We start from the raw sequence: 18854 nt of genomic DNA, 5'->3' as shown, positions 1-18854 counted from the left end.
TCCTTATCAGGAAGGGGGTAGAGTTTCACTAGGAGATCAGAGTTGGGCCAGGGGGGATTTTGGTCTGGTTCCTTGATGTGTAACCCTGGGGAGAAGGATTTGGCTTTGGTTAGCTGAGGAAAACACTCGCCTACGTTCCGCTGGGCCCTGGAGGATCTGTAAAAGTGGGGAGGCCGCCTCCCTGAGAAGATTCAGAGCTATCTATCTATCTATCTATCTATCTATTTATTTATTTATTTATTTATTTATTTAGTGGCTTGCAGGAGCTGGGCCTCCCTGTGGGATGGCTTTAGGATGCCACCGGGAAATGGGCCATTCACTTTCTGTTGGGACCATTCTTATTCTGGTCTCTGCAGCCCCGCCCCCCCCACCCCCTACCCCCTACCCCCTACCCCCCACCCCCCACCCATTAACACTTTGTGCATTGCAGCTTGGTGGGTTATGCTGATGGCATTCCTGACCTGGGGGCTTTTGGGCCTAGAGCCTCTTGGGGCGGGTCCGAAGAAGCAGGATGCTGCAGCTAGTTCCCTGGCTGGTTTCAAATTGCCCCCTTATAAAAAGTCCTGGGTGCTTAGACTCATCCTGCCCCTCACCCTGCACCTTCTGTCACATGGTTTGGGGTCTGGGCCAGGACTCCTCATGCCTGTGAATCTGGGTGAGAACTGAGCGGGACTTCTAGGGTCTTTTTTGCTAGGAGGCCCCTTGTGACACACATCCCAAAGTGGGTCTCCATCCTGGTCTGGCCCCCTCTCGCAGCCGTGGAAGCCAGGGCAGTGACCCAGGGCAGTGCATGGTCTCTGGCCTGAGCACCAGAGTTGCCACAGATGCTTCTAGAACTTGTACTGCAGTCTTTACCCCAACACCTGTTCTCACCCAAAGCAAAGAGTTGAAACAGATCTTGACACCGTGGAAGGTTGTAAACAGCTGAGGGGTCAGTTATCTGAGGACTAAGCTGCTCTCCGGGCCCTGGACCCCCATGAGGTCCTGTTGGAGGCCTGTCTGGGATCTGCGAGGAGGGAGCTGGGATATCGTCCTAAATCCCTCTGTGGGCCACTCCAAGGGTGAACCAGTCCCTTCAGGTTGGTCTTTTAGTTGGAGAGCTAATCAGGCCCAGGAAGCCAAAGAGATCTTTTTCTTACAGGCCCTCTCCTCCTCCCCCATGGGGCCTTGTGATAGGATCCTGGAGGCCTCCCAGTGGGCAGCTGCATCCCCATTTCCCAGATGACACCTGGAGGCAGTAGGGTTCCTCGACCAGCGGCAGTGAGAGCTGCACTGAGCCTGAGGATTCTCAGCACGGAGCCCGGGGTCGCTGACTTTCCACGTGGGGCTCTGGGGTGGAGGGACCAGCGTGTGGTCTTTGAATTTTTGGGACTTGTGCATCCAGTGTGATTAGAAGCTGGCCATTCGGTGGCAAGGAGGCAGGGGAGCTTTGTTGTCCTAGCAGCCTGGCGACTGTGCGGTGGGGTCACCGAGCACCTGATACACATGTCCCCGTCTTGGGCCATTCATGCTCCAGCAGGACCGAGAGCCGGAGGACCTGTCCCCATCCTGAGCTGTCACTTAAACAAAAGGGGCACCCCTCGATTAAGTGTCCTGAGGGTAGTTCTAGGATCTCGAGTGGCGGGGTCTGCCTCAGTCACTGCTGGATCATTTCTCAAACCGTATCCGTCAGAGGCCACTTGCCCACGGCGTGGACGGCGACCCCCCATCTTGATCGGGGGGCAGAAGAGGGCTTGTTTGCCTAGGAGCTCTTTCTCCTCCCCATCTGCCGGGTCGGATTTCAGCGCTGTCCACCCGCCGGGGGCTGTGGTCCTCTCTGCGGCCTGCTGGGGAGGCGAGGGCTGGTGTCCCCGCTCATCCTCCGCCTCCTGGGCCTAGTTCCTGGTGTCGGTACGGTGGTGGCAGCTCCCGCGGACTAAGGACCGAGCCGGTGGTGAAGCGAGCCGCGGGGCTTTAGCAAGGCCCGGAAGATGGTGGCCGCTGGGGAGTCTCCCTGGACGCCGCGGCTGGACCAGCTGCTCTTGGGTTTGAGGGTGGCAAGATGGCTACCACCGGGACGTGACTCATAAATGTCACTTTTTCGTGAAAAAATGCTTCTTGTAACAGTTGGTTGATGGGAAATTCTTATTGCATGAATAGTTGTGTTCTGATCTTATTTTGGGTCTCAAAAAAATTAGTGGCAGTGGAACATTGAGTCATTTTAAGTGAGAAGTTGGGTTCTTCCCAGACTTTAGTTGTCTGAAAGAACACATCTTTTGCCATTTGTATCTTTTGCCTGGTTTTCGGTTTTCATTTTAAACGAGTGGAGGTTTGTGGATAGTCGCTGAGGCCCCGGTGGGTTGGGCACCCAGGAGGGGGCGTCTGGTCAGGCCTGGTGGCCAGGACACCACTTGAGCTTCTTAGGGACGGGACAGCAGGACATGGTGGTGGGGTGGTCTGCGCAGCTGCTGGAGTCCCCGGCTGTTGGGGTGCGCTTCTCAGGACCCTGCTCATCTCCTGGGGAGCAGAAGGAGACCCCCTAGCTGGGTCTGGGGGCCGAGGCGGGGAGAACCAAGGGTGACCCCTTTTATCCAGGGGCAGGCAGTGTCATTGGAGCGGGTCGGTCCCAGTGGCAGGTGGCAGGACTGAGTGTGTCCCTCCCACCCCACTTCTCCCTTCTAGGAATCTGAGGGACCTGGAACTCCCCTAAGCTGCCCCAGGGGCACCAGGGCGGGCGAGGCTGCTCCTATGTGTGCCAGGGGCTGTTGTAGGCCTGGAAGACTAGGGTACAGCTTTGATGTTAGCACTGGGACTGTTGGTGTGCGGCCGATGGGCAGCACGCTCGCCTTCCTGCCAGTTGGCCCCTCTGCCAGGCACTGGGATTTCTGTCCCTTTACTTTCCCCACTTGCGCTTGTGGCCTGGGTATGGATTAACTTCAAGAACAAGTGGGGTCCAGTTGTTGGCCCAGTCTGGCCTATTCCCCATGCCCCTCAAAGGTCAGGGTGCTCCAAAAAGATGGAGAGAGCCACATGCAGACACCAGAAAAGTCACAGCAGCAGCCTCTGCTGGTCCTTTGGTGCTGTCGGAGGGTTCCTGTCCCCGGGTAGTTTTGGCTCTTACTTACCTCCTCCAGCCGTCTCCTGGGGAGATCCCCTGCCCCTTCCCCACAGGTCTGTAGCTTTGCTGCAAAGTGCAATGGGGTGGGGTGGGGCACATTTGGGGGACCTCCGTGTAGGCTTCACAGAGGTTTTCAGCAGTTGGGAGTCTTTCATTCTCTGGATACATGGGAGTGGAGGGTCTCCCAGGGGACTCGCCTGCCTCTGGGAGGCAGGTGGGAGCGCTGCTGGAAAGGCCCCCGGGCATCACACTGATGGGAGCCAGCCGGTCACTATTTCCTCTTTCTATAGGGGCCGAGGATGCTTTGGAAGCAAGTCTGAGAGCCCACGGGGGCCATGCCACCAAGCATGCACCTGAGAAGCGGCCTGTGCCCATTCGGAGGAAAAGAAGCATTGGTGAGCCCTGGGCCTGCAGGGTGGGGAAGGGGACGGGGGCTAGGCCCTCTGGAGGGCTGAGGGGCTCTCATCCACTGTGCCTCACCCCTTCGCTCCTCCATAAAACAAAGACACAACGTGTGCAGGGGCCCAGCGACTTCAGCCCTGGCCGCCCGCCTTCTCTCCGGAGGCCTCCCTCCTCTGCCGGGGGCGTCTCCCTGCCCCGGCCCGTCTGCTGCTTGCTGAGCCTGGCCTGGGCCAAGAGATTCCAGGAGAGGAGAGCCATCATAAATTCCTTAAGTGCCCGGTCTTGTCGGGGCCTGTTCTGGAGGAGGCCTCGCTGGAAAACGTGGTCGTGTTTCATTTCCAGTTTGTAATGTGGTGCACGGGCGTGCTGGCCAGCAGCTGCAGAGTGTGGGGGTCAGCCTGCTGCATGCACGCCCCCCCCGCAGATGCCCCTGCCCACGGCCCCCACTGTACTCAGGCTTGCCTCCTAGGTTCTGCTGGGCATGGGTTTGGGGGTTGTTTTCATCCTGCCCTCTAGCAGACTATCCTCATGTCTGTCTAGCTCCTGGAGGCTGCTAGGGGTCTCCTGGACTCTGGCTCTGCTCTGAGACCCATCTTGGCCTGCACTTTCTTGCCCTGGAGGCAGGGTTAGGGCATGTGATCCACCGAGTCCCATGCCAACCGGGAAAGTCCTCCTGCTTTTCCTAACTACCTGGGTGTGACCCCCCCACACACACTGCTTTTCTGTGCCGTGTGACTGTGGGCAGTGACTGCCCCCTCTGAGCTTATCTTCCTTCTAGAAGGTAGATTCTGATGCTGCTTCAGTCGAGTGCAGTGCATGAAGGCCGGGGGCCCACCCAGAGGATGTTGATTGTAGGGCTGTAGGTTTCCTGTTCTCCAGACCAGTGTCAAGTGAGGGGACCACAGTAGGCCTGTCCTGTTCCACATGGGGAGCCCTGGACTATCTCCCTGGCTCCATACTCGGTCCCACCTGGCTAGGCTCCCCAGGCCCCTCCCAGCCAGTGGGTGCTGGGCTGGGAGCCGTGAGCACAGCCCTCTCCTGCCCTGTGGTGGCCAGACCTCAAGCACCCAACCTTCCTTACAGGGTCCCCCTTTCCAGGTGCTCCCAGGCCACTGGGGTGGGGGGGCGGGATACAAGTACCTCGAGTCTCCTAGGGCCTCAGGAGGTCTCCTGGGCCCTGTGACGGGACAGGCAGGAGAGAGAGGCTGGCACCCCTCCCTGGCACTGGGGCAAAGACTGGGCCCCGTTAACCTTTGATGACATTTCAGGCTTTTCTGTTTGTCTGCAGGGGCCAGGGCCCTGCCTCATGCTGGCCCCGGGGGTCATGCCCAGCCCTTTGTGGCCAGGAGCGGCTCCCTCCAGTTCTGGGTTTTGGGGTACCACCTTGCCGCTGGAGGCATTGGCTTCTGTGGGTATCCCCAGAGCCTGCCCAGGCTCCCTGAGCACATGTCTGGGTGGAGGGCCTAGTATTGGTCAGCCCTCAGTGACACATGCCTAGCTGGGCCTGGAGGGCGGTGTGGTTAGTAAAGCGGCATGTGGGGAGCACAGTGTGCCTGCCAGGGTCCCCAGGTGCAGTTCTCATTGGGCAGTCGTGCCTCTGGCATCCACTGAGTTTTGGGGCTTTGGGTTGGACAGATCGGCCTGTGCTGAGGAGCACAGATGAAGGTAGAGGCAGCTCCTCCTGGGAGGGTGGCCTCTTGGCTGCCGGGGTCCCCTCTGAATGATCTTTAGCAGGTTTGCAGGTGGTGGGCTGTGTCCTGCGTTCCCTGGTCCCCTGTCCATCTCACGATCCCCCTCCTTCCTGAGCCTGGCCTTGGAGCTGTGAGGCCTGTTGCCTGCTTGCCTTTGAGGTCCCAGGCTCTGTTTCCCTGTTTCTACCCATTCTTCACCAGCTCTGGGAGCTCCCTAACCATCAGTGGAGGGACCCCTCCACCCCACCACATGTCTGCCTCGGTTACCATCCCTCCCCTCCACCTGCAGGTCACGTTAGGCTTCCCTGTGTCACATGGTCTGCCACAGTGCTGGTCCCTAGGGCCTCCCTGCCCGGCCCTCACTGCTGCTCATCCTGGCCAGCCCACATACAGCCCTGTTGGGGCTGGGGTGTCTCTGCATGCAGAGGAAGCAGCAGCCACGTGGAGGCCCTTCAGGGCTTCGGGTCACAGGGTAGGCCTGGGTGCTGGTGGGACATGGGGCATGGCCTCTGCATTCACCGTGGCTCTTGTTCTGCAGAGGAGGCCATCCCCGCGGTCTGCAAGACCAGGACGGTCATTTATGAGATACCTCGGAGCCAGGTTGACCCCACGTCTGCCAACTTCCTGATCTGGCCCCCGTGCGTGGAGGTGAAGCGCTGTGCGGGCTGCTGTAACACCAGCAGCGTCAAGTGCCAGCCTTCCCGCATCCATCACCGCAGCGTCAAGGTGAGCCCACGGCCTTGCCCAGGGGCATCCTGCAGCCAATGTAGTGACAGCCTGCTGCTCCTATTCCCTGGCAGACACATACCCGGGCCCTGGGTACAGAGCAGGGTGGTGTTAGACCTGGGATGTGGGGCCAGCTGCTGGGGGTGCACGTCGAGGTCCTTTCCCCGCTCCACCGCACACAGCCTGCCCCGTGACGCAACAACATGGGAGGTCTTCAGAACACGGGCTGTGTGTGTGCTGCAGGGGGACCCCTCAGAGCCTCTCCCCGGAAGCACATGGGAAACAGGAAAGGGGAGCCGGCATGGGTGCAGGGCCTGCTCAGGGGCCTCTGCCCTTTGTCTGCAAGTCAGGGAGGGCCCTTCACTCTGCTAGGGTGTGTGTGTCCTTGGAGTCCTCCAGCACGGTCTTCCTGGGGGTTCCTCAGTCCCTGGGGCTGGGGCTGCAAAGCCAGCCCCTCCCCTCATTCTGGGAAGCTGGGCTCCACTTGGAGACCCTTGGGATTAGTGCTGGGTTGGCTGCAGTCCCTGGGAGCCAGCACATGGCTGGGCACTTGCCCCAAAGCACTCCTGGGGCAGGGTGTTGGCCGAGGTAGGGGTATAGGAAGGTAAGGTTCAGATGACATGTGTGGGGGCTCCTTGTTCTCCCCACCTTAGTCCTGGGGTGCAATCTGCCTCTGGGTCACTCTGGGCTGCCACATTGTGGTCTGGGTTTTTGTCTCAGTGGCTGGAGGGGTTCCTAGGGTATGGGTCTGCTCCCCTCTGGCCTCACTTGGCCCATCTGTGAAATGGATGTCTAGGCCTGTGCTGGTCCCAAGCTGACCCCTGTTTGAAGGGGGGCTCTTCCTGCTTCCAAAAGGATAGGGCAGGAGGGAGATGTCCAGAGCATCTTGGCTTCTCTGACACGTGGTTGGGCAGGAGTGTCCTGGGGCTGCCCTCCCTGGAAGCTGGCTCTGGGCAGCTTACAGTCCTACATATCCCTGGGCCATGGATTTAGACAGCAGGGCACTGATCTCGTGGAGATGGCCATGGCCTGCCCACTCAGCTGAGCTTCCAGTGGCAGGTGTGTCCATTCCTCCCAGAAGGAAGGTTCTGGGGGTGCACCAGAAGCCCTTCCTCGACTGGAGATTATTTCAGATCCCGAGTGCCCGCTGCTGTCCAGGCTCCTGGCCACGGAGTGAAGTGCAGGGGAGGTTATCCTAGTTAAGGACTGTGTAGCTGGCTGGGACACAGTCGGTCACGTGAGAAGGCATGTTAGACCCGTAACCCGGCTCCACCTGACCTCCGGGGACTTGGTCCTCGAGCACTTGGGGCATTGAGTAAGCAGATTCCACGGCGTGCTGCCCTGTGATCTCCACGGTGGACACTGCCCTGAAGCCGAGGATCCCAGTGCTCTGCTGCACTTGCCCGGGGCGCTGGCTCTTGCCTTGGCAGGCGTGGGCCTCCTGACTTCATGCTGCTGGGGTCCCTCACCTCGCACTGGGTCCAGCTCCGCACGCTTTGTTAAAGAGGGACATGGAGACCCAAGGGGACAGGGCTGTGCCTTCCGTGCCAAGACTTCTCTGCTGCCTGCTGCGGGACCCTGGCCGGCTCTGCTTCCCTTGGGTCTCCATGTCCTCGCTTACGGTATGTTGTGAGGGGGTCTCGTGAGCCCCAAGAATCCAGACCCCTGAGATCTTTCCTTCTTGGGCGTGGGGGTGGTGGCGCTCTGGGTGACAGTCCCACACTTGGGCGCTGTGCATAGGGCTATCCTGGGAGTGTCCAGTTGGAGATACAGTGGTGCCGGAATGAAGTGGACCTCTGCCTCCCATGGGGAAGGACTGGGGAGTGTCCGGTCCTGGGGTTGCCCACGATCCTCTCTTCCTGGCCCACCCTGAGTGGGTGAGCGGGGTTCCAGCACAGGCGGTGGGGTTGGGACCAGGCCCTGTCATAGGAGGGGCCCATGTCTGTCTTGGGCACAGGCCCAAAGGGCTCAGCAGATGGTGGCGTGAGGCCAGGGCTCCCCCCACAGGCCTTCGTCTGCTCAGACGGGGTCATGGTCCACCCGAGGGGACAGAGGGGCTTTAGTCCTGCAGCTGGAACCCAGTGGCCTGCTTCCATGTCCGGCGCCCTGCTCTTCTCAGACCCTTCCTCCTTTTCCCTGCCCACCCATCAGAGGGTTGGCAGGAAAACATCCGGCCCCAGACACTGGGGGTTTTGGCCGAGAAGGGACAAAAGGTCAGTGGGAACAGGAGGTCCATTGTGGAGGCCAGCCTGGCCCCCACGCCTGCCCAGGAAGCTGTCCCTGCTCCACTGGGGCTGAGGCTGAGCAGGGTGATGGGCCTTGTGGAGTCCTGGGCTGGGTGTCTGAGGTGTGCTGGGGGCCTGCTGGGGCCCCTGTGGCTGGGCAGGTGCGCGGTCTCGCCCAGGGTGGACACCTGCCCAGTGTTGTGGTTTATGGCCCTTTGGTCACAGAGAAGGTGAGGTAAGGCTAGGAGTGGCCACCCCACTGAGGCCCAGGTGGTGAATTGTCCAGTGTGCTCAGCTGAAGGCTGCCCAGTAGCTCCTGGGCCCCAAGTGTCAGGACTTGCTGGGATTGATGGCTGGCTTCCCACAGTGTCCACTAGGGAGGGGGCGCCAAAGCTTCTTGTGCCCCCAGCTCTATGATGGTCTCGGTGTGGGGCCTTCACTCTTGGAGGTTGGGCCCTCATTTGTCTTGTGGGACCTGCATGCTGGCTGGCTGGGGCTCCTATACCCCTGGTGGTCCCTCTGGGGTTGCCAGGGCATGGCTGCCATCAGACCTCGGGGCACGTGGACCTGTGGTCCGGGCTGGGGCAACGTCTCTGTATCAGCTTGCCATGCTCAGCATTTGGGGTCTGCTTTTAGGGGTCCAAGCGTGCTCGCTGACTGGTGTCCTGGACGAATGAGCCTTACCCTGGTGAGGGCTGACCCTGTCTCCTAGACCCAAGGCTCGAGGGCTAGGATAACGAGTGGTATAGGCTGCGGGGCCCACAACTGGTTGTTTTGCGCTGGATGGGGTCGCTGTGGGGTAAACCTCAGCCTTACTGCATGGCGCTGAAAGTTGGGGGCTCCCGTTTTCTTGAGGGCGTCACGTGGGTTCACAGCTGATGGGTTAGTCGATTATCTTGGCCTGGCCCCCAGGTCTCCAGAAGCTGCGACCCAGCTCCACGGCCATGACCAGAGTGGCCGGCTATGGCTTCCAGAAGGTGGGTCTGGGTGTGTTTGCGCTCCGATGTGAGTGTGAGATCTAGTCCAGGAGGCTTGGGGAGAAATCTGTGGCCTGGCGAGAGGGGCCTCATGTGATATGGCTCTGAGCCCCTCCCCACAGTGGGTGGAGATGCCCTGGACGTGGCTCCTGGGGCACTCACTGCCTGTCTGGTACCGTGCTGGTGATTATCTAACTGGGCCAGAGAGAAGGGTTCCCCACGCAGACGCCTGTCGAGCCATGTGGAGGTCTGGTGCTGTGACTCTGGGGCTCCGCTTCAGTTCCGAGTGGATCTAGTGGACTCGGAGGGACTCCAGGATTTCCGTGCTGGATCAGCAGGGACCAGAGCCCTCACGCCCAGCAGGACAGATTTCCCGGACCTAGGAAGTCCCCCGGTTAAGGCATGAACTCTGAGCCTCTGCTGTTTTCAAGCATACGGCTCCTTCCAGCAAAAGAAGCCCTGTCTGAACTGCCTCATTTTCCTGTCTGTAAAACGGGCCGTAATTGTGCCCTCACGGGGTAGCTGTGAGCGTCGCAGTGACCAGCACCTGGGGTTCAGTAAATGCAGGTGTTTATCACAGATGCTGCTCTGCCCTTGACTCTGGAGTGGTCAGGCCATGACCTGGGGATGTGGCGCCCCCCAGCAGGGCATCGCTCTCCGTGGCCCAGTGGAGGACACTGGGAGGAGCAGGAGCTCAGGTCCTCTTTGCTTGGGGTCCCTGGAATGGAAGGGTGACGGCATCGCTGGATTGCATGCCCGGGGAGCGTGCAGGTGGGGTGGTTCCTGCCAGGCAGACTCGAGGTGGGAAGTGGAAGGTCCTCTTTACAAGGTGCAGCTCCCACACACGGGACACGAAGGGAGAGGGGAGGGAGGAGCCTGGGGACCCTGTTTGGGGCCGAGGCCATGGGAAGGGTCCAAAGGACGTAAACATCTTGTTCTGGGGACTTGGCTAGAGCAGAGGCTGCTCTGAGAAGTTAATATTCACAGTGTGTTCTTGGGGGAAAAAATGCAGCTATTTCCTGGCCAGAGGTGGCGGAATGGCCTGGAATCCTCACATACCCCGAAGCAGGTGCAATCATAAATCGCTGTTTGTTTTTCTTTGATAAAAACGGCTCGTCTGAGGAGAAAGTGGGTTCCCAGACCGGAGTGGCTGGTGTTGGGAGTGCTTGGCCAAGGGGACTGTTTTGGGGGGGCGGTTCTGGAGCGTCTATCTTCTCCACCGAGGCTGGTCTGGTAGGGTGGAGACCAGCCTGCCCCCCTGCGCCCAGCCTGGGTCCTAGTACCTGCCCCCCTAGAGGAAGTGGGTGAAGTACTTGCTGAGCAGAGGCTGCGCCCCCAGAAACCCCCCTTCCATGTCCCCAGCAGAGTCCAGGGATGGAGGGCAGCTGTGCATGGGGGTGGGAGTGTGTAGTGCTCAGAGTTGGGGTGGCAGACATGGGGCTGCCTCTGACCTACCTGCTTGGGCCCTAGGGCTGCTCAGGGACAGGGGCTGAGGCCCACGCGGAGGGCTGGCATGGTGGCCAGGCTCAGGCCCCGGTCCTCTGCCCTCTTGGGAGGCTCACTGAGGTGCTGAGATGCATCCCTCCCAGTGTCCTCAAGGGGAGGTTCACTCTGGGCCTGGGGGCTGGCTTTGCAAAGGCAAAAATGTGCTGATACCAGGGCTCAGTTGCTTGGGAACGTGGCTCAGTGGCAAGCCCCAGCTGTTCCCATACATGTGAAGCCCTGGGGGCCACGGTTCTTGTTCCATTTTATAGATAGGAAAATGGAGGCTCTCTGCCCCTGTGTCCGCCACATCCCGAGAGTCTGTCTGTGTGTTTCTCTCTCATTCCTGTGTGGTCCCAGCCTCCCAGAGTGGCAGGTGCCTTGTGGAGCAGACCCTGCTCTGCGGCTAGGGTACTCATGCCTGAGCTCCCCTCCTCTCCCTCTTCTCTAACTTGGGAAACCCCCCAGACCTGGTCCCAAACCTGGCCTGGCTCCCACCCCACCTCTGCGCTCACACCTGGCTGTCCACATTCACACCCGAGGCCGCATTCCACTTCCCACGGCCGCCGGGCACCCGGCACCCTTTGCACTGCAGGTTAACCATTAATGCAGCCCAGTGGCCACTGACAGGTCTGGACAAGCCTTGGGGCCAGTTCACCTGTGGGGTGGGCCATCCCTCTTGCCCCGGGGGCCTCTGGCCTCTGGACTCCAGGCCTTTGTACAGGAGCACCTCTCTGCCCAACTTTCCCCTCTCCCTACTGTCCCCAGGCTGGGGGCTTTTGCTCTCCATCCGGGATCCCCTCACCTCTGCCAATGGCCTGATGCCTCCACATGCTTGGGGCGTAACCCAGGTGGGCCCTGCTCCCCTTCTGACTCAGTCTCCCCAGGTAAACAGGGTATGGATATCTCTGAGGGCCATTCCCAGGACCTAGGACTGCAGCCCCAGTGTTGGTATAGGTGGAACATCTGCCATGTGCCCGGGTCTGTGGGATCCAGGGCTCATGGGAAGATGCTGGACCTGTCCCCACCAGGGACTGAGCTCTTGGGAGGGGAGCCCACTGGGGCTGCAGAGACAGGCTGGGAGGTTGCTCCTCTGATGTTACGTGTTTCCTTCATGAATTAGGATGAAGTGAGGCCACCTTGACCACACTCACTGTGTGTGTGGGCTGTTCTCTGGTACCAGCTGTGTCATAATGTGGGTGTGCATGGAGCTGCATGCGTGGGACAGCACATGTGTGTATATGTGGAGGGTGGTGCTGTGTTCCCATGATAGGGCATGTGCATGCACTGCTTGTGTGTGTATGTCGTTTCCAGGACAGGGTGTGTGCGTCTGTGTGTGTCTATCATTTCCAGGATAGGGTGTGTATCCATGTGTATAGTTTCCAGAATAGGGTATGTGTGTGTCTGTATGTGTGTGCATGTGTGTGTCATTTCCAGGACGGGCATGTGTGCATCTGTATGTGTGTGCGCATGTGAGCGTGTGTGGAGAGGGTGGAGTGGTGTTTCCACGACAGATTGAGCCGGTTTCCCTAGGCTTGACCTTGGGGTCTGTAGGGACTTGATTTCTAGGCTGCCTGGGCTGGTGCCCCACAGGCTGGACCCGGCCATTTGCCCCCAGCAGAGGCAGGGCTGCTACACTGCTGTTGTGTACCTGGATAATTTGGGCTGACAAGGGTGAGAGTGAATGGAGGGGGCCCAGCTGGAGGAGGCATTGGTTCCGTTCTGACCTTCCCCAGTCCTGGCCTCCTGGGACCGGACTGTGAGGCCTGTAGGGTCCTCATCTGCAGTTCCTAGCAGACCAGGATCCATGTCCTGACCCAGACAGCCTTCTTGTGGGCTCTTGGGGCTGTGCTCAACAGGATGGGTGGGTGGGTGGATGGGCGGGCAGGAGGGAGGGTACACCAGGGCCACGACCCACAAACCGCGCTCAGCACCCCTTCCCTCGCTGTGGGTATTTTCCCCCTTTAATAATCAAGTATGTGTTTGGAGGTTTTCCGTTGCCCCAGATGTCCCCTGAGACCTGGACACGGACACCTTCCTTCCTTCCCCGGCCCGCTCAGAGCTCTTCGCTCAAGGTGGGTCCTGCAGACCTCCTCCCGCCTGCACGAGCGAGCCTTCGGGTGTCGATTAAAATAGATCAAACCACAAATGCCCGAAGGTGCCTTTTTCACCTGGCAGTCCTCTGCCTTTCCGCTGGGAGGAGGTCAGAGGTCAGCCTGCCCACGTCGCCCTCCTGGCTCGGGTGGGGCCAAGCACCCCAGCACGTACCCCGCTCCCGGTGACTCGTGCGAGGCGTGGCCGAGGTGTTCACCGCGGGGCCTGTTGTCTCGGGCAGGTGGCCAAGGTGGAGTACATCAGGAAGAAGCCAAAGTTAAAAGAAGTGCAGGTGCGGCTGGAGGAGCATCTGGAATGCACATGCACGACCAGCGGCCTGAACCCAGATCACCGGGAGGAGGAGACGGGTAAGAGCGGCCCTGGGCCTCGTCCTCTCGTCGTTGGAAGGGGTCCTCAGAGCCTGCCCTCCACACAGAGGCTCGGCTCGGCGGGCAGGAGCGTCTGGTGCCGCTGCGAATCCGGCACAGGGCCCCCGGGGTGGGGGCTAGTGGGGGTCGAGGCACCTGCAGGTGTCAGCTGGAGCGACTAGGGTGGCCGCTCCAAGTGCCCACCCTGGTCGGGGTGTAGGAGTGACCAGGAGCCCATGGCCCAGGGAGGCCCGACCCCGTCCCAGGCAGACTTTGCCCCGAGGCAGCGTGGTAGAGGTGCTGTGACCCGCTGCATCGGGCCGGCTCAAGGGCACCAGGAAGTGTCTCTGTGCCAAAGCTAATCGAGTTTTCTTCCAGAAAGACAAACACCTCAGCTATTTATTGCCTCAGGTCCGCAGCCCTAACCCTTAGGCCCGCTCACCCTCCCTGCCCTTCTGTTAACAGGAAGGCGTAGGGAGTCAGGTAAAAAACGGAAAAGAAAAAGGTTAAAACCCACCTAACGCGGCCGACCAGGTAGGAGCTGACTGCGAACGTGCCGCGGTCCTGCGGGTGGGAGGTGCACCGACTGATCACGTGGCCAATCCCTCCCGTGGCCGGCTCGCGGCTCGCCCCTGATTCATCGGCCCTGATCGGCCTGCAAGCTTCCGGTGTCTGGCTGGGCTGTGGGTCTGCTCGCTCGTGTCCCCGGCTCCCCCTTCCGCTCCGGAGTCCCCGCTCTGGCTTGGGTCTCTTGCATCGATGGGGGAGGCCCTGGTATCCCGTGAGTGCAGTGATTCAGCTTCCTGAACAGCAGTGGGGTAGCTCTGATGTGCGTTACCTGGGCTCACCTTGGGCAGGTTCCCCGTCCCATTGGACAGATGAAAGACTGAGGCTCACGGGGATGATGGGTAACGGCATTTGAAGACCGAGCAGGTCATGTCTGACAGCGTTTTATAAACGTACAGGGCTGTTGGCTACTGTGTTGGAAACTGTGTTTGGTTGCTGGTGACACACCGGAATCAATGAGGGCTGAAGCGAGGTAGATAGATGTTCAGGAGCAGGTTTGGCATCCTCCAGGTATCATCAGGGACCCTCTCCGACGTGAGGGACTGGTGCTGTTTATCCGCAGATCTGCTTCATGGCTCAGTGTGGCTGCTGAAGCTCCACAAATCACGTGTACACTCTAGGTTGGAAGAGGGCCAAAAGAACCCTCTTAGAAAAGTCCCACCTGGTGACTTCTCTGATACCCTGGCCATCCTTTGGTGGCAAGAGGACCTGGGCAGTGTAGTCTTGTAGGGAATGGGATTTGGGCAACCTCAATCCTCAACCTCAGCAGTCCTGTCTGCTCTGGAAAGCCTGGTCCTTGCCTCTGGCTGTGTGTGAGCCCATGGCGTCCCAGACAGGTGGTTGTGGGAGAAGTTCTTAGAGATGGTGTCTCAGAGCCCAGGTGCCGGTGGAGCGACTGCAGGAAGCTCCCAGTTCAGGAGCCAGGGAGGAGGGTCCGCGTGGGTGGGCTCCTGAAGCAGCCCCACAATGACTTCTTGCCCAGGGTGTAGTTTTCTCCCAGAGTGTAGCTTGGGGGGTGGTTTTTGTGTCATCTTGTGCATCCACTGTGCCCACCAATGATTGGGCTCTGGCCTCCACAGGCCAGCCGATGACAGAGACCCCAAGTGAGAACTGAGCAGCGTCCCTGCCACCCCAGGCCCTGCTGGCTTGTGGGTGGTACAGGTGCTGGGATAAGCAGTGACCCAGTAACCTGGATGGGGAAGAGCTGCTCTTAGCTCAGAGCTCAGTATAGATCTGCCTGCTTACCAAGACCCTCAAGGTTGTCCCATGGCCCAGGATGGTTGCCAGAGCTCCAGAAATTACATCAAGTCCTCTGCTGGGGCGGGGGTGTTAAAAAAAAAGAATGTGGGGAAAAAGGCAAAGAAAGAACCATGCTGGGCCTCAGTTTCCCTCATCTGTACAACTGGAGAATGGGGCTTGCTCTAAGGAACGTTCTGTGGGATCCTAAGAACCTAGTCTCCGTTCTGCTCAGGTTGTTACAGAAAGCTCAGGATGTACTGAGGCATATTTGATTTGAAAAACGCTACAACAAATCTGAGACGTGTCACGCTGCGTGTGAGTGTGTACCCTGATGGGGTGAAGCGTGTCATCGTGGCTGCCGTCCATGTGGCAGCGCGTGTGCCGGCCCCGCCTCAGTGTCTGTCTCTCCGCTCTCCCCGCAGATGTGAGGTGAGGACAAGCCAGCAGCCCTTCTCCGGGACACGGATGTACATGGCGTGTTACATTCCTGAACCTACTACGTACGGTGCTCATTGCCAGCGTGCGATCTTTGTTCTCCTCCGTGAAAAACTGTCTCCATGCGCACTCGGGAGAACAAAGAGACAGTATACATTTGTTTAATGTGACATCAAAGCAAGTATTGTAGCACTCGGTGAAACAATAAGAAGCTTCCTTGTCAAAAAGAGGGAGAGAGAGAGAGAGCGAGAGAGCGAGAGAGAGCGTGAGCAAACAGAACCACAAAACATGACAAACAAAACTGACTCACAAAAATATCTACACAGTTGTCGGGATGGAGGACACCCCTGTGGGATGGAAGCGACGTGCCTCGGCGGACCGGATTTCTGTCCAGGTTCACAGGTGCTTCAGCCAGGGACACAGAACCTGCTTTCTGGAGGACTCCGGGCGGGTGCCGAGGGCCCTGCGGGGCACGTGGGAGCCAGGGATGTCTCAGAACCGCCACGGGACTTAGAAACACATCTCCTTGCCGTAGTGTTTGAGTCTATACAGAAACCTTCCCGAGAGCCTTAAGTGGATTTTTTTTTTTTACACCATAAAGTGATTATTAAGCTTTCCTTTTTACTCTTTGGCTAGCTTTTTTTTTTTTTTTTTTTTTTTAATTATCTCTTGGATGACATTTACACCGATAACACCAGGCTGCTGTAAGTCAGGACAGTGGGACCGTATTTCCCCTCGCAGGATGCAAATGAGATGTATTAAAATAAACATGGTATATCCACCTATGCATCACTTCCTAAATGTTTCTGGCTTTACGTGTTTCTCCCCTGCCCCATTTTATCTTACTTTTTAATTTAAGCCATTTCGAGAGAACTATGCGTGAACCAATCGAGTCCGTCCCGGGCCTGCCGCTCCCACTCCTCGCCGCAGCGAGGTGCCCCTGGGCCACTGTTTGGACAGAATCTAAATTCTTTATTTTTGGTAAGATGTTACGCTTTACATGTATTCAACAGAAATGTGTGTGTGTGTTGTGTTTTTGTTTTTGTTTTGTAAAGGTGAAGTTTGTATTTTTATCTAATATTACCAGTTTTGTATACCTGAGAGCCTGCTATGTTTTTTTCTTTGAACCAAAAGGAAAAAGAAAAACCCACCAAACAAAACCCATACACGTGAAAAGTGCTTTGTGGTCACATTTTTCTAGTTGCGTAACCGAGTCTAGACCCTGTGTCCGGCCACAGGGCCCGTCGCTTGGAGGTGGCCCGCTGCACCCCGCCACGAGAGCCTGCGCGCCGAGGCCTGCCCTTGGGATCCTGGAACCTGAAGGGAGTGGGCCATCGAAGCCCTCCTGCCAGGGCGTCTGGCCTCTTGGAGACGAGGCCACGTGCCCATCCGGAGCAGCCAAGCAGACGATGGCCTTCATCCCAAAGGGAGTCGACTTCAGTGTCTGTGGGGCCGAGCCAGTGAAGGCAGGCAGCTCTGTCGCCCGTCGCCCGTCGCCCGTCGCCCACTCTCCCTGCTCCAGATGGAGGGGCCATGTGACCGTCAAGATCCTTTGGCTGCCTGTGGGGGTCCCCGGAGTGAGGGCGGGGGGTCTCTGGTGTTCGCGTGTTCGTGGGAGAGTTTTTATAAAGGCATTCCTTCAGCAGCACATCTTCACGGTGTGGTTTTTGGTCCGCGGGACGCGCAAAGGGAGGCGGGGGGCAGGGGCTCCAGGGGATGGGTGCAAGGTGGGTGCAGGTGGGTGCCGGTGGCCGCGCCCCCTGGCTCGCGCCCAGCCGTGTGCGGGGGCCTGTGGAGGCTCCGTCCCCGTCTCCATCTGGGCGTCTAGTGGCCGCGCTGCTCACAACGCTGGGCCGTGGAGACGTCTGGTGGTGGATGGACAGCGTGTGATTTATGTATTTATGTCTCCCTGGGATGCTGAGAGTACCGCCCAGGTCTTTGCCCAAAGCCGGAGCAGGAGGCTGAGCGCTTCTGGGGAGGCGGCGTTGCCAGAAGAGGCCCCCGAGCCCGGCTGGGGCTGGTGGTGGCCGCGGGGGTGGGGGGGGGACGGGGGGACGCTCGTGCCTGCTGCCCTGGCGGGGCCTGAGCTGGGCGGAGCCGGGGCGGGCAGGGTGGCGTCCACGCCCAGCCAGGAAGGGGCTGCCGCCCGGCCGCCCAGCGGAGGCTGCGGTCTGTGGCTGGATTGTTTCTGGATTGCAGGCCTACACGGCCCCGCAGGCTTTGTTGCGGCTTTGCCCTGCATTCCTGGCATTTCTGCTCCTGCCTGGGCCCCTCCCGGCCTGTCACCCTGGGCGGCACCTGGATGCGCCAAAAAGTCAGCCTTGCACTCTTGCAAGCCCTCTGCCCTTGAGCCCTGGGCTCTGTGTGCATCTGCACAGTGGGGACAGTGGCTTGGCATACGGCAAGGGTTCTGCGTGGTGCACATGGAGACCCCAGCATGGACCTCCAGGTCCTCAGCCTCCCTGCGCTGAAGCACGTCATAGCTTCCTTTTTGTGTTTCTGGGCCCAGTGTTGCAGAAGAATAAAGCCCTTAAGCTCTTCCACGAGGTGCACCTGACTGGAGACCTGCAGTCACCTGGTCGTATGTGTCCTTAACCCGTGTCAGGGGGTCGTGCCGTGTGCCAGGCCGACAAGGTGCCTCTCCACCTAGCTTGGAGCAGCTCCCGCTCCGCACCCAGACTTGGTGTCCTAGTCTGGGCCAGGCTCAGACCACCTCTGGTGGGAGGCCTCTCGTGGGTGCCTGACCCTCTGGCGCTGGGCCTCCCCCAGGTGCCTCCCACGCTCTGGGGGTGGGAAGGAAGGACAGGACGCTGTGCCCCTGGCATGCCTTTGACCCTCCTGGGCAGACCCCGAGCAGAAAAGCAGAGGATCAGGGAGCACATGAAGTTCTCCAGGGGATGGGCAGCAGGAAGAGTTCAGTCAGGGGCCTGAGGGGCTGCCCTGCCTCCCTGGGCTCCGTCTCCCCAGGAGATGTGGGCTAGGCAGGAGATGCTCTGAAGTGCTGGGGCCTTGGCTGGCCCTGTGAATGTCAGGTGGCTGGGCCCTCAGGTGTCCTATGTGGTCTGTCTCTGGAGCTGCCACTATAGGTGGCACCCGGTCAGGAGACCTGTCTGCCACCCGGACCCTGGGCCAGAGCAAGGTCTGAGGAGGAAGACATGGGACTTGCCCGAAGCCTCCGCATTCCCGTGGTGGGGCACCCAAGCCCTGACCTCTGACCCATCACCATGGCAGGTGTGCCCTGGGCAGGTACTGCGTGCCTGCTGTCTGCAGAGCTGAGTTGTTTTATTATGGAAGCATGGTTGACATACGGCGTTATGCTGCCTTCAGGTGCACAAGAAGAGACTGGAGACTCCATTACTCAAGTGTGGTGTCCCCACACACCGTTATTACAGCGTCGCTGACTATGTTCACCACGCTGTTCTCATCCCCGGGACTTTGTCATTCAATAACTGGAGGCTTGTACCTCTGAACCTCGCTCCCCTATTTTGCCTGCCCCTCACCCCCAGCAGTGCTCATTCCTGTCACTGTGTCTCACACAATACAGACTGTCC

General features: G+C 59.3%; 1 protein-coding gene across 6 annotated transcripts in view; it reads left to right on the top strand.

Moving 5' to 3' along the window:
- Nucleotides 1–16482, top strand: part of PDGFA (platelet derived growth factor subunit A) — a 32353-nt gene extending 15871 nt beyond the window's left edge. For 4 of the 6 annotated variants that reach the window (XM_072836620.1, XM_072836621.1, XM_072836623.1 and 1 more), the window contains 5 exons: nt 3388–3492; nt 5729–5916; nt 12936–13062; nt 13528–13596; nt 15291–16482. In XM_072836620.1, coding sequence (XP_072692721.1) covers nt 3388–3492; nt 5729–5916; nt 12936–13062; nt 13528–13583 — 476 coding nt within the window. In that variant the 3' untranslated portion in view covers nt 13584–13596; nt 15291–16482. The remainder of the gene's footprint in view (nt 1–3387; nt 3493–5728; nt 5917–12935; nt 13063–13527; nt 13597–15290) is intronic. The other 2 variants (XM_072836624.1, XM_072836625.1) reach the window with 1 other exon arrangement.
- The last annotated feature ends 2372 nt before the right edge of the window (nt 16483–18854 follow it).

The sequence above is a fragment of the Canis lupus genome, chromosome 8 (genome assembly GCF_048164855.1).
Source record: "Canis lupus baileyi chromosome 8, mCanLup2.hap1, whole genome shotgun sequence".
NCBI classification, from domain to species: Eukaryota; Metazoa; Chordata; class Mammalia; order Carnivora; family Canidae; genus Canis; species Canis lupus.
The sequence above is the reverse complement of the archived record's forward strand: the minus strand, read 5'-3'. Positions and strand labels throughout refer to the sequence as shown.